The sequence below is a fragment of the Canis lupus genome, chromosome 6 (assembly GCF_048164855.1).
Source record: "Canis lupus baileyi chromosome 6, mCanLup2.hap1, whole genome shotgun sequence".
NCBI lineage: Eukaryota > Metazoa > Chordata > Mammalia > Carnivora > Canidae > Canis > Canis lupus.
Window position 1 is genome coordinate 75,258,101 of NC_132843.1, and position 21,556 is coordinate 75,279,656.

Genomic DNA, 21,556 nt, shown 5'->3' on the forward strand with positions numbered 1-21,556 from the left:
TTTAAATTAAAAATAACTTTTATTTCTTATTACAAAGCAATACATATTACTGACGTATTTTAGCATGATTTTTATTTATCCAGGAGATAAACTTCTCACCAGAGAAATGCATCTCTTGGCTGATACTTATAATACAAATCAATCAGAAAGAAAAATATTCAAAAGAAATCCACTGTGCCCTACCGTAGTTGTCATCCTTTTCAGAAGGCAGGTACCTAGACCCTGGAAATTTAATTTAAGGTAATACTATGGACATCAGACTTAAAATCTCAACCTCCCTAAATTTCTACCGAAAAACATACAACACCAATTATCTAACATTCCGATCAACATACATGCAGACACTACTACGGGATTTAAAAGTATCTCACATGGATGAATAAATAGCTAAATAAAAACATTATCTGATTATCAACAGGCATTGCGTTCAGATGCAGAAAGAAACCTGCATCACAAGAACAAAATCATCACAGTACCGCACGCTACGAGCGGCCAAATGAAAAGCCCCTGCTACAGAGCAGAGTCAGGAGCCTTTCTGAAGGCAGCTTTGTGCGTATAAAATAAGCTCCTGGTTGCTGGATGCTGAACTGCCTGCAGCCCAGCTCATCACATCTTAGGTAACAGAGCCCTGTATCATCCACAGTATAAAAGAACCATTAAAAGCTGCATTTCATTACCTTTCTCTTTACTTACCCTCTTGCCCAGCAAGTGGGTATCTGCATGAAAGGAAAAAAGTATTTAGAAAGCTAAAAACTTACTATTCTTAAAAAAAAAAAAAAAAAAAAAAAGGATTTTGCTTATCTTTATCCTTTGGAGCTTCCATACCCTCCTTTGGAGTAGTGACATATTTAAATCACATTGACAGAGAATCACATTGCTCTAGAGAACTACCTGGCTTAACTTCACAGGAAACCAAATGATGGATGCACCAAGGACTTGGCTCTCCCAGCATAAGACACCTACATAAGAGGTCTGCGTAAGAGACCAGCAGACCCAATAGTGACAATTAGCTAGGAGGTAGGCATCAGAACCAGCTGCTTTCTTAGAGACAGACCCCACAGAAAGTCATGTCCCCCTGCACTGGTTGTGAAGCAAGAACTCCCAAGGAACCCTCTTTCATTCTTCAGGTAATGTCAACGGCACCCTACCTTTCTCTCCAGCCCTCATTCCCAACTGGTAGAGGATGACCTAGCCCTCTGCAGCTATGAGGGGACACAGCATCCAGTAGAAAATACTGGATGTAGCTACTTGTGAAACAGGAACTTTGACGATGGGTACTCGTTCTGGGGAGCCTTGCAGTCAGGATGATCCTACCCTTATGGGGCCTGGAACAAGGAAAAACTTCTCTAATGACAAGAAGGCTGACCGAGACTGCTCTTCCATCACCGCAGAAGAGACAATTCAGGGACTGAATTTCTCAGATACCCGCTATTCACCTGGTGAGTTTGTCTCGTTTCCAATGTGACAAAAAAGGGACTGCTAGCATGCATCCGTTGTGTGCGCGCCCGCGAGCCTGGAAGGGATGCAGAGACCAGCTCTCACAGCACAGAACAGGCTTGCGGCAGTGCAGCCCTCCCCTTGGAAACACATCTCAAGAGGTGCGTTCACATTTCAGAAAAGAATAGGCAGCCAGGGATACAATCGCAGGTGAGAAGTGAAATACAGAAACAGAACAAGACTGGCCAACTGGGCTCACACCCCAGCAGAGATAATACAAACTCATCGGCTCAGGCTGTTGGATGTTTTGAGGCACAGGGAAGTCAAGTCTTCCTGTGTAACAGACATTCCCATTAGGCCCGAGGGGAAGAAATGTAATGTTTTTCCAGGCCTCATTTTGGTGGCCCCGAATGTCCAATCCCAGCTTAACTTCCTGATGGAGCCCCCGTGGAGCTGGCATCCCCAGGCTCTGCAGTAGTAGATCTCAGAGAGGTCTGGCCTCGGCCTTCACGTCATCGGCAAAGCGGGGTGAGGGGCGCTGAAGGGGAGTGAGTGCCTAAGCACAGCCAACCCAGTTTCCGCCTGGGAGCTAGAGGGGAAGAGAGACAGAGCCATTACACCACACCGACAAAGGACAAAACACAAGAATCCCTCCCCTCCCCTCCTTTGCACTGGCCCCCCCACTGCCCATGACCCCACGTCCACACACACATGCATGGACCCTCTGTTGTGCTCCCCTTGACCCTTTACCAAACTCCGACAGCACAGTCAGGGGCTTCTTTCCCTGAGAAACCAACCTTTGTGACCTTGTTGGATCAGGCACTCCTTCCAGACCTAGACCATAAGCTATATACCCAAGATAGGAGGCAGAGGCTGTGGGAAGCCCTGTGGTAAAAAGGAGAGCATGTAGGCTGCTATCAACCAAAAGACCATGGTGACAAAATGGCACTGCAGTCAGAGGCTCCTCGGCTTCTGAGGAGGCTCTCTACGGTCCCTTCCGAAATCCGAAATCCGTCAGGGCAGAGATCAGCTTCTTCCCAGAAGCTGGGGCTGAACTTTTTGTGAGGAACTCTTCCCCCTAGAGCAGTGAATCCCAAGTGTTAAATTTGCATGTGAATCACTTGGTAATAAGTCTATGAAGATGAGGATTCCGATGACAGGGCCGAGAGTCTGCATGGCTAATGAGTTCCTGCTCCTCGTGAGGCTAACAGGGAATGAGGCGCCAGGCGGTGACACACTTCCACCTGTATTTCCTGTCCCAGAAGTTTAATGCCATTTCATTCTGTTGACTGCAAGGTTTTTAGAAACAGGCAGGTCACGTTCTAGAAGGGGCAGCCCACTAAATTCTAAGAGATCTCCACCTTTTTTTCTTTACAATAATGAGTTACATGTTGCTAACGGGAGTCATAGTACAGTGTAGGCAAAGGCAATTTTTTCTTAATTCTTAAAGAGGTGCCAAAAACGTACACACAGCTTCTACCGGAGTTCACGTGCCTTCCATAATGTCCTACTACCCATCCTTCCCAGAAGGTGGTGGAAGAGAGCCATGCCCACACCAAGGAATCCAGTCATGCTGCCAACTGGCTTTCACGAGTCTGAGCTCAATCATGGAGCAGCAGCACACAGCTTTGGAGGTGGGGTAGTGGATGGAGAACACAACTCAAAATACAAAACAAAAAACCCAGAAGCCTTCTGATAGGTTCAAGTTACTCAACGATTTTATTTACCCGTTCTATACACACACACACACACACACATACACACAAAAGCACATTTCAAATATAGTTATAAACACCTTCTGTGGATCTGAGTGCATATTTTGATATCATGTCACCACATTAAATCAGAATGCTGGTAAGGACTCACATTACTGTTTCACCAGAGCTGTGCCTAGAAAATCCGCAGGATAACTCTAGTACATGAGTTCCCAATTCAGTCCGTTCCCTTCAACCATTTCCTATTCCCTCCAAGGGGCACAGCTGGTGATCAGTCCTTTGCTTTTGCCACAGTAAAACCATCACCATATCAGACGAGTTGATTTTGTTATTTCAACACAATAAAAAAGAAATGTACACAAGCAATTCAGATACAAAAACATTGAGTTGATAGATATTGGTCCTAGGTCCCCAGTGAAAGGCTGATTGGAAAGAATACTTTTGCCACCTCTTAAAATCCATTTTTAAATGTAAAATTTCCTTTGCATTTTTATTTATTAGAGTAAGAGCTAGATGCATGGGAGACAGAAAACAACAGCATTATCCACTGCTGTATCCCGGGACAGGGAAGCTGAGGACACAGCAGGGTCAGCAGCCGCTGGTGAAAGGCAAGTCGTGCCTACAAGTGGGTGAGTGAGTGGAATGAATGCAGGCAGAGGTAACAATTTCAGGCTTTGAGCAGGCATCTCCTTCGCTGAGTTCACAAAACATTATACACAAGTGATGTTCAATCTTCGTTTGCTACAAAATGATGAGAATTTGGCTGCTACCCTAAATGAAATGTCTATTAAAAATCATAGTATACAGAACTTCCCCCTGAAAAAACATGTGGAGTGTTTACGTCCTTTTGTTGAAGGACACATGCGACAGACACAGAATTCTAGTAATACGCATCTGCTACTAAAGGGTACAATCAGCAAACAGACTGTTGGATGACAAGAAACCTACTGGAGTCCGTCAGCCAGTCAGCCAGCATATTGTTATCGCGAGATACAGTCTTCTAGACACCAGGCGTCTACATTAAATTCCTGGGAAGTCAGAGATCCATCCTATCAATGCTGCAACCTGGCTCAACTGTTAGATCTTTTTAAAATTAAAATTTTTAAAACATGACCAAGTCAAAATGTATGCTAGGAAACCTGGGTAAATTGGTCAAATTTCTGGAAAACAAACACAACATGGCTTCTGAACTCAGCACAGACAATGGAATGTCCGTAAGACTGTATAACCCAGACACGGTCCCTCAATCATTAGACTTTCTTCCCCCTGTCCTTTGGCTACCCCAATGGGTTTCTCCAGAACCTAGACCTCCTACTCAGAGAACAACCGTAAGATGGATTTATTTCCACAGTTATGTCAAGTTTCTTGAGAATGCTGGTGCCACTGTAGATCCGTTTGTGGGTTACAAAGAGGAGCACCCAGAACATCACAGGAAACACTCATCCATTCAGCCTGGGAATACAGACACATTGTATTCCTAACTCTAACTTCTTGGGGGGGAACAACCAACCAACCAACCCTGAGACAACAAGATAGGACAGACCCAACAGCACAATGCAATGTTCTTAAAAGATTTTCTTACTCTACTTTGGGGCTAAATGTAAAACACTCTCCTTATCAAAATCAAACCAAACCAAAGGCAATACAGATTAAGAACTAAATTCTAATTTGAGGGTTAAGAAACAAGAGAAGCTAGTTCCCTAAATCTGCTTCAGATTCCTCTTTCAAGTCTGTCACGAAATTCATCATTCAGCTTCCAAACAAGAAAATAAAATATACAGGGATTTTCCTTTCCCCATTTACTGGATTAAATAATTTAAACAGGCTAAAGCCTTCCCTTATTTCTCCCACAATGAAACTTGAAAGCCTCAGCAAAAGGTGCTCTGGGACCCCTCCTTTCTTTGTACGATCTGTGATCTAGACGTGATTATGGTAACGTGTAGATACAACTAACACATGTTCCAGTAAGAAAGGAAGAAGAGGAGAGAAAGGGCAGGAAGCCGAGTGTCTCTGAAATGTGGAGCAAGAGCTCTGTTCCGCTCTATTCTCCTGGCTTCTTGCTGCTCAAACTTCTCTGGAGGGATCTTGCTCTAAAACCTGAAGGGTGCCGAGAGCCTCACTACCGTCAAGTTCTAATTTCTCGTATCTTAATTTCTTGTGTCACCTCGGGCTCTCCCTTTGGGGGAAGCAAACTAGCACGGGGGAGGGTGGAGAAACGAGGAGCAGGCTGAGGGCCACAGAGGACATCCTGGCAACCTGTGTCTCACGCTGGGGTTCACAAAAAGGGTAACACAAGGCTCGTGCGCTGGAGAATCCTCCTCTAAGAGTATGCACAGCTCAGATCCAAAGTCTTTGGATCAAAATGCTCCTGCTTGTCATTCATTAGCTCTGAATTTTCTTAGTGCACAGCAGGAAAAAAAAAAAAAAAAGACTTGAATGAATAACCATTTGGCCTAAGGGTGCTGCCGGCCACTCAGGTTCCACCAGGGCTTGTAAAAGTGCCCCACCTTGTGCCTAGATCACATCTCATCCCCACCTGCGGGGGGAGGATTCTCACCTCCTACCCCCTTTAGTCTCACAGGACAAGAGAAAAGCCAGAAGTAATCTAAACTCCACTTTGATGTCCACACTTACAGACTCAAGGTGTTGCTCTTTCACAAACGTTCATTTGTTATAATTATATAACCTGTCTTCAAAATAACCTTCTTCAGGGCAAGAACCTTCTCTTCTACTTCCCTGTCCTCTACCATCATCACTGCCTCCCACCCAGCCCGAAGCCCTCACGAAGACCCTACGTACACGGAATGTAACGGCAAAGCTGTACGGCAGCTTAGATGCAACGAGGGGCAGAAGCTAGGCATGCAACCTTTTTGGAAACACTGTGATGTCCTACTCGGGATGTAAGAATAAAGGACTCCAGGTCACAAGTCAGCTGCTTGTGATGATAACCTTTACCATCTAAAGGGGGGGGGGGGGGGGACCCTGGATGGCTCAGCAGCTTAGCGCCTGCCTTTGGCCCAGGGCGCGATCCTGGAGTCCCGGGATCGAGTCCCGCATCAGGCTCCCTGCATGGAGCCTGCTTCTCCCTCTGCCTGTGTCTCTGCCTCTCTCTATGTCTATCATAAATAAATAAATCTTTAAAAAAAAAATTCTAAAGAGGATTCGAATGAATGCTCCTAGATGAGAACCATGACAAAAGGTCTTCTATTAGCAAACAAAAACACCCTTGGCCTAAAGCTCACTGGCTCTTGCCGGTTTCCTCTGAATGACAAATTGATAACTTTAAGGTGTGGATTCATCCCATCACTTATAAAAATCTCATGAGAAATCGGGACTTCCCTCTCAGAAGACTGCACATATGTTCATGTTTTATATGCACAATTGGAGGGCCACCAAGGAGCTAAGAATCCCCTGCTCTAAACATTTCCTGTTTAACCCTGCGGAGAAAATAAAATGACAGAAGCAAATAGGCAATTCCAGACAACTCAGAGCTAGACCCCTCAGGGTCCCAAAGACTCCAGGACATTAAGATGGAAGAAAGAATACACCCGTGAGAAGATTAAGTTCATCATCAGGCCTCTCCCAGATTTAGGAGAAAACAACAACAACAACATTGCTCATGCAAAATTTTTTTAATCTAAAGTGGAGTGTTGAAAATTCCAGGAAAATAAGCTCTAGTGACCTCTTCCCTGCTGTCTGCCTTGAGCAATGCCAGCATCACTGGTGACTCTTTAACCTAACTCTGTCCTACACAGCCCCAGAGGTCACTGGCCTCGGCAGGAAAGTTGCTGTGGATGGCAAAGCTGGGAGCCACTGGAAAAATAGGCATGGCTGCCCTACAAGAGACCTGCAAGAGCTAGAGAATGTCCCCTTCACCTAAACCTCACTCTACAGCTGCCAAAACAACCTATGCCTGGCTTTTGAAGTGAAAAATACCAACCAAGACATTTTGCACACACTCAGAGCCAACTGCCCCCAGGGCCTCGTAGATTCAGGACTGGTTCTCACGAAAGGAGGCACGTACTCTCACCCTACGTCCACTTGCAGGCTCCAGAGCATCTGTGGATGTTCTACAGCCTAGACTGACCCTTTCAGGACCTGGCTTGAGAGGAAAGGAGAGGGGGAAAAAAAAAAGCTCCCCCAGTCTGGATCCATTGAGGCCCCCTGCCGAGAGCATCAACAGAGCCTAGACTTCTCTCTGGCCACCCCTCCCCTGCTCCACAGACACCACGACGACAATGCCATGCACCACACCGGACAATCCAAAGGGGAGGTGAGCGAGGGGGGGCACAAAGCAGGCAAGTAAGGACTGTGAGTAGAGCACACCTCGAAGAGACAAAGGTGAAGGAAAAATGGGCTTCTGCATCCCCCTCCGCCCCACCCCCCACTTTACCAACACAAGGACGTTAGGGGTTTAGACACCAGGGACAAGAACCAAGTCTACGGGGCAGGCTTAACCTCAGACCCAGCTATGCTAAGCACCCAGGGGAGCGTATCCCTTTTCCTCCTTCTCCAGACCACCCCAAATGAGGACGTGTCCTGAAATACCCACTGGTCAAATGGCCCCTGGGCGGGGACATGTTTCACACTGGAGAACAGCTAAGATTGGTCTGGAAACACGTGAGCTCACGTTCTGTGTTAAGATCCGTGGTGGAGCACTGGGGGTAGGGGCTGGAAGTTAAATGACTCCTTGGTGCTTAGTGACAAGGGCAGGAGGCCAAGCCTGGAGGGGACACACGGTTACACCACCGGAATGCTGACTTGGGTCTTCGGCTGGTCGGCCCCTTCTTGCGTGTCCAGGGCACGGAGAGGGCTGAGGGGCTTGAGGGGCCGGCTCCCAACACTGTAATTTCTTGGACGCCTTATTGTATTCGAACTGGACAGAGGCGTAAAGCTGTTCCTTCTCATCCTTACAGGGGTTTGGTTCTTGGGGAAGTTGTTCTGATTGGAAATGGAGGGACACCACACAAATGAAAGCCAAGCCAAAAGCTCACTCATAAAGGTTAAATAATGCTTGTAACCACAACAGTTTTCTCCACTCCTGCTCCTCTGCAGAGAGAGTCTCTCATAAGACATGGGCCATGGCCTTATCGCTAAGTCCCAGGACACTAAGGGTTGTAGAAGGAGAAGCTCCTTGAGTATCATACTCCAGAGGAGGAAGGAGGGTCCATGAAAGGAAGGGTCTTATTTAAGATCACACGAATTATCAGGACACACCTAGGAACAAACCCTATACCTCCTGACCCCACCTTACAGGCTCCTCTGGATCCTACTTTCTAAAGGGAGCACTCCCGGGGGCGGGGGGGGGGGGGGGGGGGATCTGTATCTCACTTCGGCCAAACACCTGCCATACTTAACTGGATTTCCAGGAGCCAACTTTCAAAGTTAAAACTCATGAAAGAGGTACTAATTTAAAAAGCCATTAATTCCAACATCTCTTCCTTTTGGAAGTAAGCAGACTACATAGGACATGAATTCTGGATGTTGTCTTCCTTTTGTACGTGAACAAAACCCCAGTCTTGTGATGTCAAAGGTTCAAAGACTCAAGGTGGCAGGGAGCCTGCACGATCATCTGTGGGAAAATACTTACAGCTGGCTTGTCGCGGTGAGTGTTCACAGCCTCCACATTGAGTTTAATTGTTTCCACTTTGCATCCTGGGGAAACAGGAAAGAGAAAGGCCTTCAGGAAAAAAGCTCCAAAAAATATTTAGTTTCAGTGTGAGAAACATACCACATAAGAATGTATATATTCCCAAACACACATATATATCCCTTTTCTAAAAGATTTTATTCATTTATTAGAGACAGGACATGCACATGCACACGTGAGCTCTCACACAAAAGGGGGAGGGGCAGAGGGAGCAGCAGTCCTGGCTAGGCGCAGAGCCCGACTCGCAGTGGGATTCCAGGTCCCCCGAGATCATGACCCGAGACGAAGTCAGACGCCTCACCGACTGAGCCACCCAGGCGCCCCCCCATACATCCTTTCAAAAATGGAAGGCACTGATGCAATTCCTCTGGTACACAGGGGTGATGGCAGGCTTCTAGAGAAGATTCAAACAGCCTGACTTTCTTCAATTCCCCCACCCCCGCCCAGCAGCCGCCAAGCTTATGGTTACCGTAGGCCACAGGAGTAAGTTTGAAGATGGTATGGAGAGGGCACCTCAAGTACGGTAGCTCATCTGAAAGCAGAAAGGCAGGGGAGAGAAGTCTCTCAGTACCGCGTCGTAAGGTCAAGTCGGTGGGGAAATCTAAGGAGCTTGCGGGGTTGTCTTTACCTTGACCTCGGGTTGTACAACTCCACCCCTAAACCCCAGACAATGATCAGGATGGCCACCAAGAAGCTGCCCAAGCTACTGAGAGGCTAACATCCGTCCATTTTAGATTTTTCCATGCAGCAGAACAGGAACAAGTGCAGAAGCCAGGACCTGGTGGAAGCACAGACTGTGGCCCCCTGGGTGTCCCGAAGGCCCAATCCTCAGGCTTCCCAGCAGCTCAGATAGAGGAGAAAGGGAAGGGGCAGGGGCAGAAAAGCCAGCAACTTCCTTACAGTTCTACCCAGAAACTATCCTGTGCTGCATCCAAAGGATGAAGATGCTTCTAAGACACGGCCCTCCTTACAGCCAAACAAGCCGGGAATATTCAACCACTTTTCTGATTCTGCCAAGAGAGTCAGCTTGACGCCGGCCCTTTAGCCAAGCTGGATGAAGGAGCTCCAGCAGCAGCCACTCTCCACTGGGGGCTTTTGTACCAAAGGAGTAAATTCAGCAAGTAGTTGGCGCGGTGGCTGCTGGGAGCCCCACACTGCTGCCGGAAGAATGCACTCCAATTTGAGTAGAAGAGGGGGAGGTTCGGTTGCCATCCCAAATCCAGGCCCCTCCCCATAAATGTGTCCCCTGGCCCTTTCCTCAAATGTCACCTGCACCCTTGTCCAAGAAGTAGGCCAGCAGGCAGCGCATGACAGCCTGGTGGGAGATGACGAGGACGTTGCCCTGGCGCTCCAGCTCCATGATGACGGGCTCCAGCCGCTGCACCAGGTCCTGGTAGGACTGTGGGGGAAGTGAGGCAGACTGGTAGAAGGCCAGGCTCAGGCTGGCAGCCAAGGCGGTAGCTGGCTCCAGAGTCAAGAGGCCACTTCTCCTTCCCCAGCTGGCTTTCCTCCTGGAGATTCAGCGACTTCGAGTCGCCGGCTAACTCCCCCAGCCCTGGGATCCCTTGAGAATACTCAGACCTCTCAAGAGTAAGAGTCAGGTCAAGAAAACTACAGGTCAAAAAGAGGAAATGTGAATTCAGCCTGTGTCTTATATTTCCTTCCCACAGACGAACAGGCAGTGCGTGAGGCAAGGAGAGGCTCCTAGGGGTTTCCAGAACCTCTCCCATTGGCTCTAGCTATGAAGTCGCTCAGGCCAGCCAACAGCCTCAAACACAAAAGGTGACAGGGAAATCATTCATCCCCCATATATTTACCCGAGCCTATGCCTGCTTGGGTGGGGGTGGGACCTAGGGAGTGCAATGAAGAAAAAAAAAGTAAAAAAAAAAAAAAAAAAAGATGTTGATTCTACAACTAATCAACACAGAAGACATCCTGGCACTCTCTTCCCCGGAGAGACATTCGACTGTCTAAGCTGAATTAAATGTGACCCAAAGGCCAGAGGACGAAACTACATGATGCCTTGACTACCCTTTCTAGACCCCCCACCTCCCACCCGATCCTTCCCCCAAGTTAAAGCAGTCGCCCCACATGAGGAGAAACCTCACCTCCCCACCAGGGTACCGATACAGGTATTTCTCTTGATCTCGAAGAGCGAACTCGTCCGGGTACTGCTTCTCAATCTGTGCATAGGTCATCTCCTCGCACACGCCCTGCAGGGAGCCACACGGGCTGCAGGAGGGAGGCCAGCCCCCGCGGCCCACCCAAACTGAGGAATCCCAGCAGGAATCTTACTGCGCACCAGGCACTGTGCCAGGTCCTTGCCTGGGCGGCTGGGACTAGCAGGAGGAGGGCCACTGCACAGAGGATGTGGCATCTCCAGTTTATGCTGCCACTTGCTCGGACTCTTCAGAGAAGTTAAAGGTCCGAGAAAAGTCAGCAGGATAAAGGGATCAGGAAGCAGGGGAGGAGAAGAAACTGAAGGGACAAGAAAATTCTTGCAGAAGGCGTTAAGAGTACAGAGGAAGAAAAGAAAAAGAAATGCTTGCTTTTGTGTTCAAGGACGGGGAAGCCAAAAATTGGAAAGGGGTTTTCTAAGCAGAAATTAAAGAAGTGAATTGTCAGCTATTTCTTCTTCCCAAGAGAAAAAAATACAAGGGAACCAAATGGAGCTGCATTCTCCCCAGGTGCCAGGGGGCCTAGGTCACAGAATGGTTTGGGGCCGTCACTGGCACAGGTGCTACCTGGTAGTTCTAGTCTTCTAGGTCAAACCGCCCATATCATGACTTCTGAGGGCTCTTGCTGGAATATGAGACTCTTACTGGCTTTGTAGCCATCAGAGTTCCTACTCACAGCATCGATCTCGTTCAGAATCTTCCACTGCTCATAGGTCACACCCAGGGATTCAGCGGTCTGGATAGTCCTCTTTAGCTGGCTCGTCCACACTTTGAGGTCTGCTATCTCCTGTTCCTCCAGAAACTTCCTTAAAGCCTGGGCAAACTGAGGTTGGAGATAGAAATTTTCAAAGGAGAGAAACAGGTGCGTGCGCGCATACACACATGCACTCACAATTGCTAACTCGGCCTGTAAAGGATGATATGTAGGACCATGATCAAAATCCAAAAAGTGCTACATAGTTATGATAAACCCAAGAGGAAATGAACTTCCACTGGAGCATCCTGTACTGTGCTAAGCATACAAGTCGTGCCCAATAAATAACTGACGGTTGAATTAACAGCAGAAGTGGTTCCCAAGTTACCATATTACAACACAGCCAGAATGAGTGGATGAGAAGAGGTCTTCAGCATTTGCTTGACCATCTGAAACTACGGTCTAAGCCCCAATGGGATTTAGGAAGAAGGAAGGGGATAAGAGAGAGGACCTCCACCATGCCCTTCCTCCAACTCTAAGCCTGGGAAATCCAGCCTACTGCTGAACGTCTCACCTGTTTTCCCCGAGCCGAGAGGCCAGAGTCACCCCCAATCTTCCCCAAGAGGTTGAATTCGCTCTCTCCATGCCGGCAAAGGTAAATGGTACGAGGCTGCACGTGGATATTCATGAGGTAGTAGACGATCTTGCTCTGGATGTAGTCCTGGACTCTGTTCACTAAAAATCGCTGGCCCACATTTATCACCTTGATGAAAGAAAGATCCCTAGGACAGAGCAGGAGAAAGAGAGAACCTGTGAGATTGATAATTTGAGGAGAACAGCAGGAAGGGAAGGATTCCCACAATGACTTGTGGGCTCAAGGCCCCTCTTCCTCCTCTCCTGTCAGAGTTGATCCCCATGTAAGGAACCAAGCAGTAAGAGATTATACCTCGGACCCGAGGAGGTAAGATGTCCCAAACTTCTGGCCAACCTACCACTTCTTCAGTGCCTATGGTATGCCATGTAGTGTAGGTAAGTATGATATGAAGAATCCAGGCTTTCCCTCAAGAGCTAGGCTAGGTGACCTCACAATTTTGCTAACCCTAAATTTTAGTGAGAAGCACAACCCCCATGTGAGGCAGTCAAGACCCGGCCCGGGGACAGCATCACAGGCAAGCAAGATCTCTGCAGAATCTTAGAGATCTCTACACATCCCCTGCATCCACCTAATCAAGCCTCTCTCAGAGGTACTTCCACAGTGGTTGCGTCATCAGAGAATTTCTCTCACTGTAAAAATAATAAATGCATATTCCAAAAAAAACTTTCAAAAAAAGGTGGAATGATGCGAACAAAAATCACCCAAACGCTATCATCAGAAATACTATCTATAAATCTACACACACTGTTCTATTCTAGAATGTTTTCCTACATAGGGCTTCAATGTAGAAGAATATACTATTACACCATTTCTAGAACAATGGTTTCAACCTCTGTAGGAAGGAACACCTCCCAATACTAACATTCTGGGCAACTGACTTGAAGGAACTTAAAAGACACAAAATATTGAGCAGACCACTGACACCCCGGAACAGAGAACTATGCACGCTTTTCTCACCATCTTCAACATGGATTTGTCATTTTACTATGGCTCTTACATCTCACACACACCAAGTTAACCCACACTGAGGACTGTGTTGCCAACAGACACTACCACATTAATAATGGCTGGCACCCCATCAGACATTTCTGATGAGCCAGGCATGTTCTTAAGGACTTTACATGCTTTATATACATATGCGTGCGTATATACATACACACCTATCTGTACATACACACATTTTATATATAACATTTATATATGTTTGTTACATTTTTACTTACATTTGTATCATGTGCAATTATACATAACATTATATATATATATATATATTTGTACGGTACATTTTACATAAACATACATTTTTACTGTTACTATTCCAAGTGTAATATGCGTACTTCTACATTAATGTATGTTACACTGTAATGTGTGTGTATATATATATAGTACATATATGTAGAGTATAAATACATACACATACACACAATAAACTTTAAAATTGATCAAAAGCTGATGACGCATCTCTACAACACCCTAGATCCGAACTACTGATTTTGCTCCTCAGGGACACATGGCAACACCTGAAAACATCTTGGGTCATCGCGGGTTGGGAGTGTTACTGACAGCTAGTGAGCAGAGGCCAGGGATGCTGCTGGACATCCTACCGGGCCCCCTAGGGCTGTAACAAAGAATAAGCTGGCTCAAAATGTCAGCAGTGCAGAGACTGAGAAATCCTGTTTTAGAGGACAGAGAGGAAGAACTGACGATAGAAGACACTTCACTGTGCGAGTATGAGATGCAACCTACACAGAAGCCACAAATCCATACCTTGTTTCTCTGGAATGATGGAAACATTACAGGCCTGGATGGTCAGCAGAAAGTATGCGGACAGAGGGAGGAAGGCTCTTTTCTCAAGCGAGACCCCTGCCTCAGGCCCTTCAAACCGTGGCCTCAAACCTTACTTGTCATAGTTGTCTGGGTCAAGGGGTCGGTAGGTGACTTTGTAGCACTCGATTCTCTTTAGGAAGTCCTCCATCACATTCTCCCTGTTCCTTTCAGGGTAGTCCGGGCTCGACACCTTTACCTCCTGGAATCAGGGAGAGTAGGGCCTGGTCAGAGGTGTGCCCTTAACAGCCCTCCTGCAAACAGCCAATGCTAAATAAAGAGAAGGAAGTCCATAGAAGGGCCCTTTTGCTGGCGCGCTGGCAGTCCTTGTTTACTGAGCACCCCCTCCCTGTCCTGTGACCCTGGCAACCAAGAAAGGAAAGACAACTGGGAGTCATGTGCCTGCCCTTGGCTGAAGGACTGAGACAGTCACACAGCTCAAACTGCTCCTGGGCCCCAATCCCTTTATGGGTCCTGCTAGGGACACAGAATGGGTTTCAATTTCTCCGTACGGTCACTCTGAATAGGGTGCATGAAGTGGCACGCCTGACTTGGACCAGGTGCCTCTTCTTAGACGTGTCCAAGTTCCCACACTGCTAGGAGAGCACTACATGATACCAGGTCTACATAGCACAGTACAACCCATCAGATGGGCACTGGTTTATACCGTGACCGGACAGGGCATGAGGCACTCAGGGCATAGAGCACTGACAGTCAGTGGGCAGAGCACTTTCCTGCATGGTGGCCCTGACAATGAAGAGACTAATCTACTCTGAAGACATCCCCAGGTCTCAGCATCCAGCTAATCCCCAGATAACAGAACCAAAACTCCTACAGTCTAAGTCTTGGCTTCAAATACAGCCCATTCTTCCTTTATTCCTCAAAGTCTCAGTTTCTTCTCCTAAGGGAAGAACATGGAAGTCTAAAATGTTGCTCTGGAAGATCAAAAAGATCACCCTGCACTGTTAACCGGGTCTCTTTCTTTCTTTCTTTCATTACCCAGCAGACTCTCCCCCCATCACCCACCAACATACACATAACCCAAGGGAGAAAGGACAGGAGATGGTATGCAAGGGGTGTCACCTACCAGGATGTTGGCAGCAATGACATCAGGATCATCGCAGACAGATTCCACAAAGAATACCTGGCCAGGGAGAGAAGGCGGTGATAAATGAGCCAAAAATGCCCAGGCTGTGCATTAACAGCCTATGTTCACGCCTACCCCACTGCAGCCACCACAGCCCCCAGGATTTTCTTTCATGGATGTGGCCTTCAAGGCCTCTTCATTCAGAAGTAGCTCTTACCACATCCCCCAGGCCTCAGACATACAGGCTAAGGGGCTGAGAAAGGACCTGAAAGAAAACACTCAAGGAGTGGGGGTATTCCCCAAGAGAAGCAAAGCGGATAGCCAATCCAGTCCTCACCCGCCAGAGTCAGATCCGCACGTCCCTCCTGACTCCCCACCTCCACTCATCCCTTTCCTCCAGCATGGAGCCAGATCCTACCTTGAAGGAATTCTCCTTGGCAAAGCTCAAAATCATGTCCCTCCTCTCCCTGGTGGTATTGGTGGCATCGAACACCTGGGAAGAGAGGCCACGAAGTAGATGAGTAGGCTAGGAGAACTGCAATCCCACCAAGGCAGACCTAACGTGAGGCTGTGCAATCTCTTGGATGGAGATCGAGATGGGGAAGAAGCAGGGAAGGCTTACAGCAATCTGCCCGTTCTCCTCAGTAAGATACGCCTTCACATCTTCCAGCGCCACCAAAGCACACTGTCTGCCATCAGAACAGAGGACATCATAAGGGTAGTACCAGGTAAGTTCAGGCACAGCCAGAGACACGAACCACTGGGCTGCTGGGGGAGTCACGTGCCTTCCCTCCTGGTTTTCCCTGTGGTCAAAATTTTCCCCTAACTAGACTTTTCAACTTCCCCACTGTTTTTGGACCAGCCTAGATCTTTCCCCTTCCCCTGCCCCATGCATATAAGGTATCCCTCTATAGGTTTACTCTGCAAACATACATGCATCTCCCTGAGCCTGTTCTTCTACGTACCTAAGCCCAACGTGACCTGTCCACCAAATAATTTCCAGTTCAAATTCCCACTGATCTTACTGAATATTTAGTGAAAGGAAAACCCAAGCCCTGCAACATCCAGTCTTATGATGGCAGAGAAAGAGCTGGCTGGGAGGTCAGGCCTAAGAAGACTCACTTGCGGATCTTCATGGCCTCCTCATTGTCGTGTCGGAAGAAGTCGTAGGACTTATAGGACTTGACTGCTTCACGTCGATATACCCCAAGATTAAACACTGCAGATGACACCAACAGCCTTCAGCAGTGAAATAATACAATGGCCCCACCAAAGGGGACTTCTTGATCTAACGTCAGAGTGGCCAAGGAAATGAAAAAAAAAAAGCACCATGGTACGTTGGGAACAATACCAGATTTAAGAGTCAAGTTAGAATCAAGTTCAGGCTTATTAGACCTTGAACAAGTCTTAAACTGTCTGAGTTTCAATTTCCTCAGCCACTTTGGCTATTTCACAGTAGTACTACTAGGATTAGACAAGATGATATAGAAGGACGTAAAGCCCTATACCGTCAAAGGCATGCCTTCAAAACTAGGGCAGTCCACCCAGGCGAAGAGAAAACAAGTCTATAAACAGAGAATAAATCTAGTAAATCAGGAATCAACTACTATTTCTTCCAGGAGCACCCTGTAATCCTGATGCCAAGGAGAGTGAGTCTCCCAAAGGCCTGGGAGGCCCAAGAACTAGTCCTTTCCCTTCCCAAGGAATAAATGACCTGCACCTACCTTTGGTGGGCACCCCAATCCAGTTGAGGTAGCGTGTGAGTTTCTTAGACACATAGGTTTTGCCCCGGGCTGGCAAGCCAATCATAACGATGAGAGTTGGGGAGTTGGTCATATAAGATGCCCACGCTAGAATGGAAAGAGAACAGAACTGAATGGCTTAGGGGCTGCGGAAGGTTTGTGCCCTGGGCTAGGAACTTATAGACCATAACCTCATTTAATCTTCATACACTTCAGTAAAGCCAGGGGGAGGACTGGGATGGCAAATAGAAGAGCTATCAGATCAACCTCCTAAAAGAAAACTAAAAGGTCATATAAATTTCCAAGTACCCAACCAAGACATGTCTTCCCAACATGGACAAAGTCTCCACAGAGGTACCTAAGGTGGAAAGAGAGGCAAATGTGGCAAGGATGGAAAGATTAAGAACCACGGCACCTTCCTTAACATAAAAATATCTAATAACACAAGAACAATAGGGCTGTGGAGGCACGCCTTGTGCCTGGAGATTCTCCAGTGATGAGCCAGCCTGACTCCTACAATAGGTCCAACAGAGTTTCTATCCTGAGGATCCCATCTATCCCTTCAGAGCCATGGGCAAGAACTAGCTTGCCCACTGTAAAAAGGGCCTGGTCTCAAGCCGTTCTGGCCTTTGTGCTCAAGACAAGCTTAAGCCAGAATTTCTAAACCATAGTGCAGACTGTGGCAAACCCTACTTGACACAAGTTCTATCTGTGTCCTGAGGTCTATGAGTAGACCTCCGGAAGCTTCACAGTAAAGCTAGCCTATAAGGGCATCATGGCCAGTCGGCCTCATTGGCCATGTGAAAACAAGACATTTAAAAGCAGGAACAGCCACTCATCCATCCTTCCTTACGAGATTTATTTCAGGAACGCTCACGTACAGAGCTAGGGCTCACTCGACAGGCAGGGCAACCTAGATGGTCAAGTGACTTGCCTAAGGCTACAGGATGAGTCATGGAAGCGCTGGCATTAGAATCCAGAGCTTGTGCCTCCTCCGCAGCTTGCTCAACAGGGGCTGGTTCCTCCCTGCCCATCCTGCCACAGAGGGGTGGGAGGAGAGGGGCCTCCATTGCGGCTGCCCACTTTCCTGGGGCCAGCACCCAAACTGAGGTTGGGTAAGGAGGACTCAGGCTCTGTGGGCTCCTGTGAGGGGAGGCCCTGCCCAGGGATGGGAGGGAGAAAGAATGGCCTTCGCTTTCCACTTCCCAGCACTGCTTTCCGGAAGGTGTCCTGCAGGTTGCTGCTGCTTCTCTGCTCTGGGACAAGGTGACCCTGTGAAGCTAAGAAACCATTCAGTAAAGCTGAGGTACTTGCATGGGAAAGTCATTTTCAACAGATCTCATCTCACTGGAGAAGCGGGCAGAAGGACCTATAGTTGACCTCGGAAGGAAGAGCGTTTCCTGGGGATGTGGGGCAACAAGTACCCAGAAACCAACGAGTGGCCCCAGTGCTGAGGGAGGAGTGGATGCCCGGACTCCAGGTCAGAGGACTTGGCCTTTGGTCCTTCACCCGTGGCCCACATGGAAACTTCCTGGGAGTGGGCAGGGACTCCTCCAGAGCAGGTAAAGAGCAACGTAAGTGATTTTCATCTGTGTCCAAACAGGGAGCACGAAGGCAGGCAAACATCAGCCGGCAGCCTCAGCTCATGTGAACCCCTGATCTCTGACCCGACAGGTCTGCCCGGGGAAAGCTGCCTCGGGTGTCAGCAGTACAGTCCTCATGAATCTTCACTTTCTCCAGCTCAGCACCACACTCTGCTCAATCCCTCATGATCTGCCTCATTACCTGCATTTCTGGGTCTGCTTTGTCCACAACTTCCAGCCCATTAGGCACTTCCCCACAAAGGTCCTCTTGCTCTCCCCTAAGGCTAAAAATGAACTGATGCTCGGGAGCTGCTCTGAAGCTGAACATTGGACCAGCTGCTGCATGTTTACCTAACTGAAGAGAGAATGCTAAGAGCAAAAGAAAACCGGGGTCCCTAAGGACTCCCCAAGGCACCACACCTCCCACCTCCGGGCTTCTCGTTTTTCAGAGTACAAAACTAAAACTCACTTCCCATCTCAAACTGCCACGTTGACAAAACTAGGAACGTTCTGTCCTGCCTGTTACAAAACAAAACCACTGCCACCTTAATTTGAACAGTAGATAGTTCAAGCTGATTCATTTGAGACAATATAACCTACCTCTTGGCATATAATGGAAAGCCTGAAACGCTCTCCTACCTTCTTTACACAAGATTTAATTCACTTTCTCAAACTTGGCTCTGCCTCCCGAACATACTTAGAGGAACTGAGGGCTTGGGAACTTCCCTCCTACAAACAGAAACAAACCCAGGCAAGTGAAGAGCTTGGCCCACAATTCCACAGTAGAAAGTCAAGGTCAGGGCTCTGACCGGACTCCTGGTTTCGTGACTGCCCCATCAGCCCCAGCCACCAGATCTCGTCAGCACCTGGCGAAGGGAGCCATGTGGTGAGCATGACTATGCTCTCTAATCTAATCCTGAAGGGTGCTCTAGTAGGTCAGTGGTTCCCAGCCTTTTGGTGAACAAGGCTTTCTTCCACTGTTTGTTCTAAACAGGCCCAATATTTTTGAAATACGCAAGCTGATTAAAATGTGTTGCATTTGTATTTTTTCCATTCATGAGACGTCATAAAACTGCTAATTATCTCCTACTATTTGACTGATAGGCATGAAATAACCAAGTTCTGTGGCTAAACACTGAGAAAGTTAACGTTGCAGCTCTAGGTGACAATGCTGATTTCCATCCATGCACTTTGAAATATTAAGAATACCTAACAATATAGACCTTTTTAGAATAGATTAGCAATATTGATCAACATTTCAATTGTCTTTCCTCCTATTACATCTAAAGGAAAAGTTGCTGGTGCAAACATGCAGCTTTCTGTGCAAGGATGCTCCTGCAGCACTGTTTGTGATGGTGGGAAACCGGAAACAGGGCAATTCAAATGTCCATAAGGAAGGAAGCTGGCCTACCCATAAAATGCTATACTATGCAGAAAGAGGTAAATCTGGATTTACAAACACAAGGAAAACCCCATGATATAGTAAGGTTTTTTTTGTTTGTTTTTTTAAAGAAACAAAAAAAGGAAAATTGCAGCAGAACAGAATATATGCAGTGTGAATCTATTTTCATTAACAGGATACACCAGAAGATGTCAGAAAAATCAAACTTAAGGACAGGAGAAATTGTGGGAGATTTTTTTACTTTTCACTTTGTTTTGTTTGAATTTTTCACAAACATGTCTTGCTTTTGTAAATGAGGAAAGGTACACATGGGAAGCTGTTTCGGACCTACTCAAAATCCCATAGAATAAAAGAAACAAAGAAAAGCATGTATACACTCACCCCTGCCCCCACCTGCCTAATTCCTGAGGTGCCTGAAACCAGTCTATCTGAGCACCTTAAAGGAACCTCTGCCAGCAACCACTCGCTGATGTTCCAGTAACGCTCCTTTGGGAGGTTTTGGCTCCCTGAAGTCCTTCTCCAGTCCTTCTCTGAGTGAAGTTAGCCAACAAGGTGTAATTGGCAGCAAGGGGATAACGGCTGAGCTATTAATAAAGCAATTGCTAGGTGTGAGCACAACCAGGGGAGCCTGCTCCAACACCCAGGCAGGCGATGGAGAGAAGGAAATAAACACCTTTTTCTCCTTTGAATTTGGCTGCAGCAGTCTCCCAGTCCAACCCATGAGGGGGGAAGAGAGAGAGTAAATGAATGATGGTGGAGTCAGGACAACCCAGATGCTTCTAGTGGGGGCGAAGAGGATGGAGTTTGGAGAGGAGAAATCAGAGCACGGAGCAGGAATCAGGGTCTAGAGGATCAAAAGGGGAGACCTGGGATTACTGTCTCCTTGACTATCAAGAGCCCTCAAGGCAGAAAAACTGCAGAAGAGTTTGAATGGCACATAGCAGGTTTCTGTGGAGAATAAAGCTGACGCTGGACACTGTGCAGTCCAGGTTGCCACCTGCACTCTATAACCTTTTGAATCAAGTGTTCCAATAACACAAATGCAGCTCTCTTTAGTACTCCCAAATCTGGGTTACAGTATTGTCTAGAGGAGAAAACATTCTTTACTGAAAATCTAATCCTTCATAGGGCTCTTTTAAATGGTTAGCTCCCAGCACGGCATTTACAGTACGATTCAATTCATATGCAACGAAAAGTCACCAGTGAAAAATAATACGCTTTCGCTCTATAAACACTCTTCTAAGTGCTTACTTATATTTACTCATTTAGTTCTCACATTGCTCTTCGGGGAGGCCCTATTAGTATCTTACTTATTTTATAAGTAGGCATACTAAGGCGCAGAGAGGATAAGCAACTTGCTCAAGGGCATGCAGCTAGAAAGGAGTAAAACAAGGATTCAAACCCAGGCAGTCCAACTCCAAGGGCTGCACTCAAACATCATGCTATCCTAGTTTTCTTTCATGGGGTCTTGCACTCAGTACCTGGCTTCCTGCCCTGGTAGAGGAAGGAGACCCTAATCGTGCAGATGTGCCAACCCCCGTATCACATCCAAACAAGCTGCCTCTGTCGCAGCACAAAGCCCAGCAAGCT

General features: G+C 47.3%; 1 protein-coding gene across 13 annotated transcripts in view; it reads right to left on the reverse strand.

The window, feature by feature from the left end:
• The window catches only part of PFKFB2 (6-phosphofructo-2-kinase/fructose-2,6-biphosphatase 2), a 26,616-nt gene continuing 5,060 nt past the window's right edge, over positions 1-21,556 (reverse strand). For 9 of the 13 annotated variants that reach the window (XM_072831256.1, XM_072831251.1, XM_072831250.1 and 6 more), the window contains 14 exons: positions 16,964-17,089; positions 16,362-16,458; positions 15,862-15,928; positions 15,658-15,732; positions 15,240-15,296; positions 14,230-14,354; positions 12,248-12,455; positions 11,656-11,802; positions 10,911-11,015; positions 10,072-10,201; positions 9,272-9,334; positions 8,743-8,807; positions 7,914-8,093; positions 1-2,026 (listed from right to left, as the gene is read on the reverse strand). In XM_072831256.1, coding sequence (XP_072687357.1) covers positions 1,994-2,026; positions 7,914-8,093; positions 8,743-8,807; positions 9,272-9,334; positions 10,072-10,201; positions 10,911-11,015; positions 11,656-11,802; positions 12,248-12,455; positions 14,230-14,354; positions 15,240-15,296; positions 15,658-15,732; positions 15,862-15,928; positions 16,362-16,458; positions 16,964-17,089 — 1,478 coding nt within the window. In that variant the 3' untranslated portion in view covers positions 1-1,993. Of the gene's footprint in view, positions 2,027-2,234; positions 8,094-8,742; positions 8,808-9,271; positions 9,335-10,071; positions 10,202-10,910; positions 11,016-11,655; positions 11,803-12,247; positions 12,456-14,229; positions 14,355-15,239; positions 15,297-15,657; positions 15,733-15,861; positions 15,929-16,361; positions 16,528-16,963; positions 17,090-21,556 lie in introns of those variants that run through there. The other 4 variants (XR_012033284.1, XM_072831259.1, XM_072831258.1 and 1 more) reach the window with 4 other exon arrangements.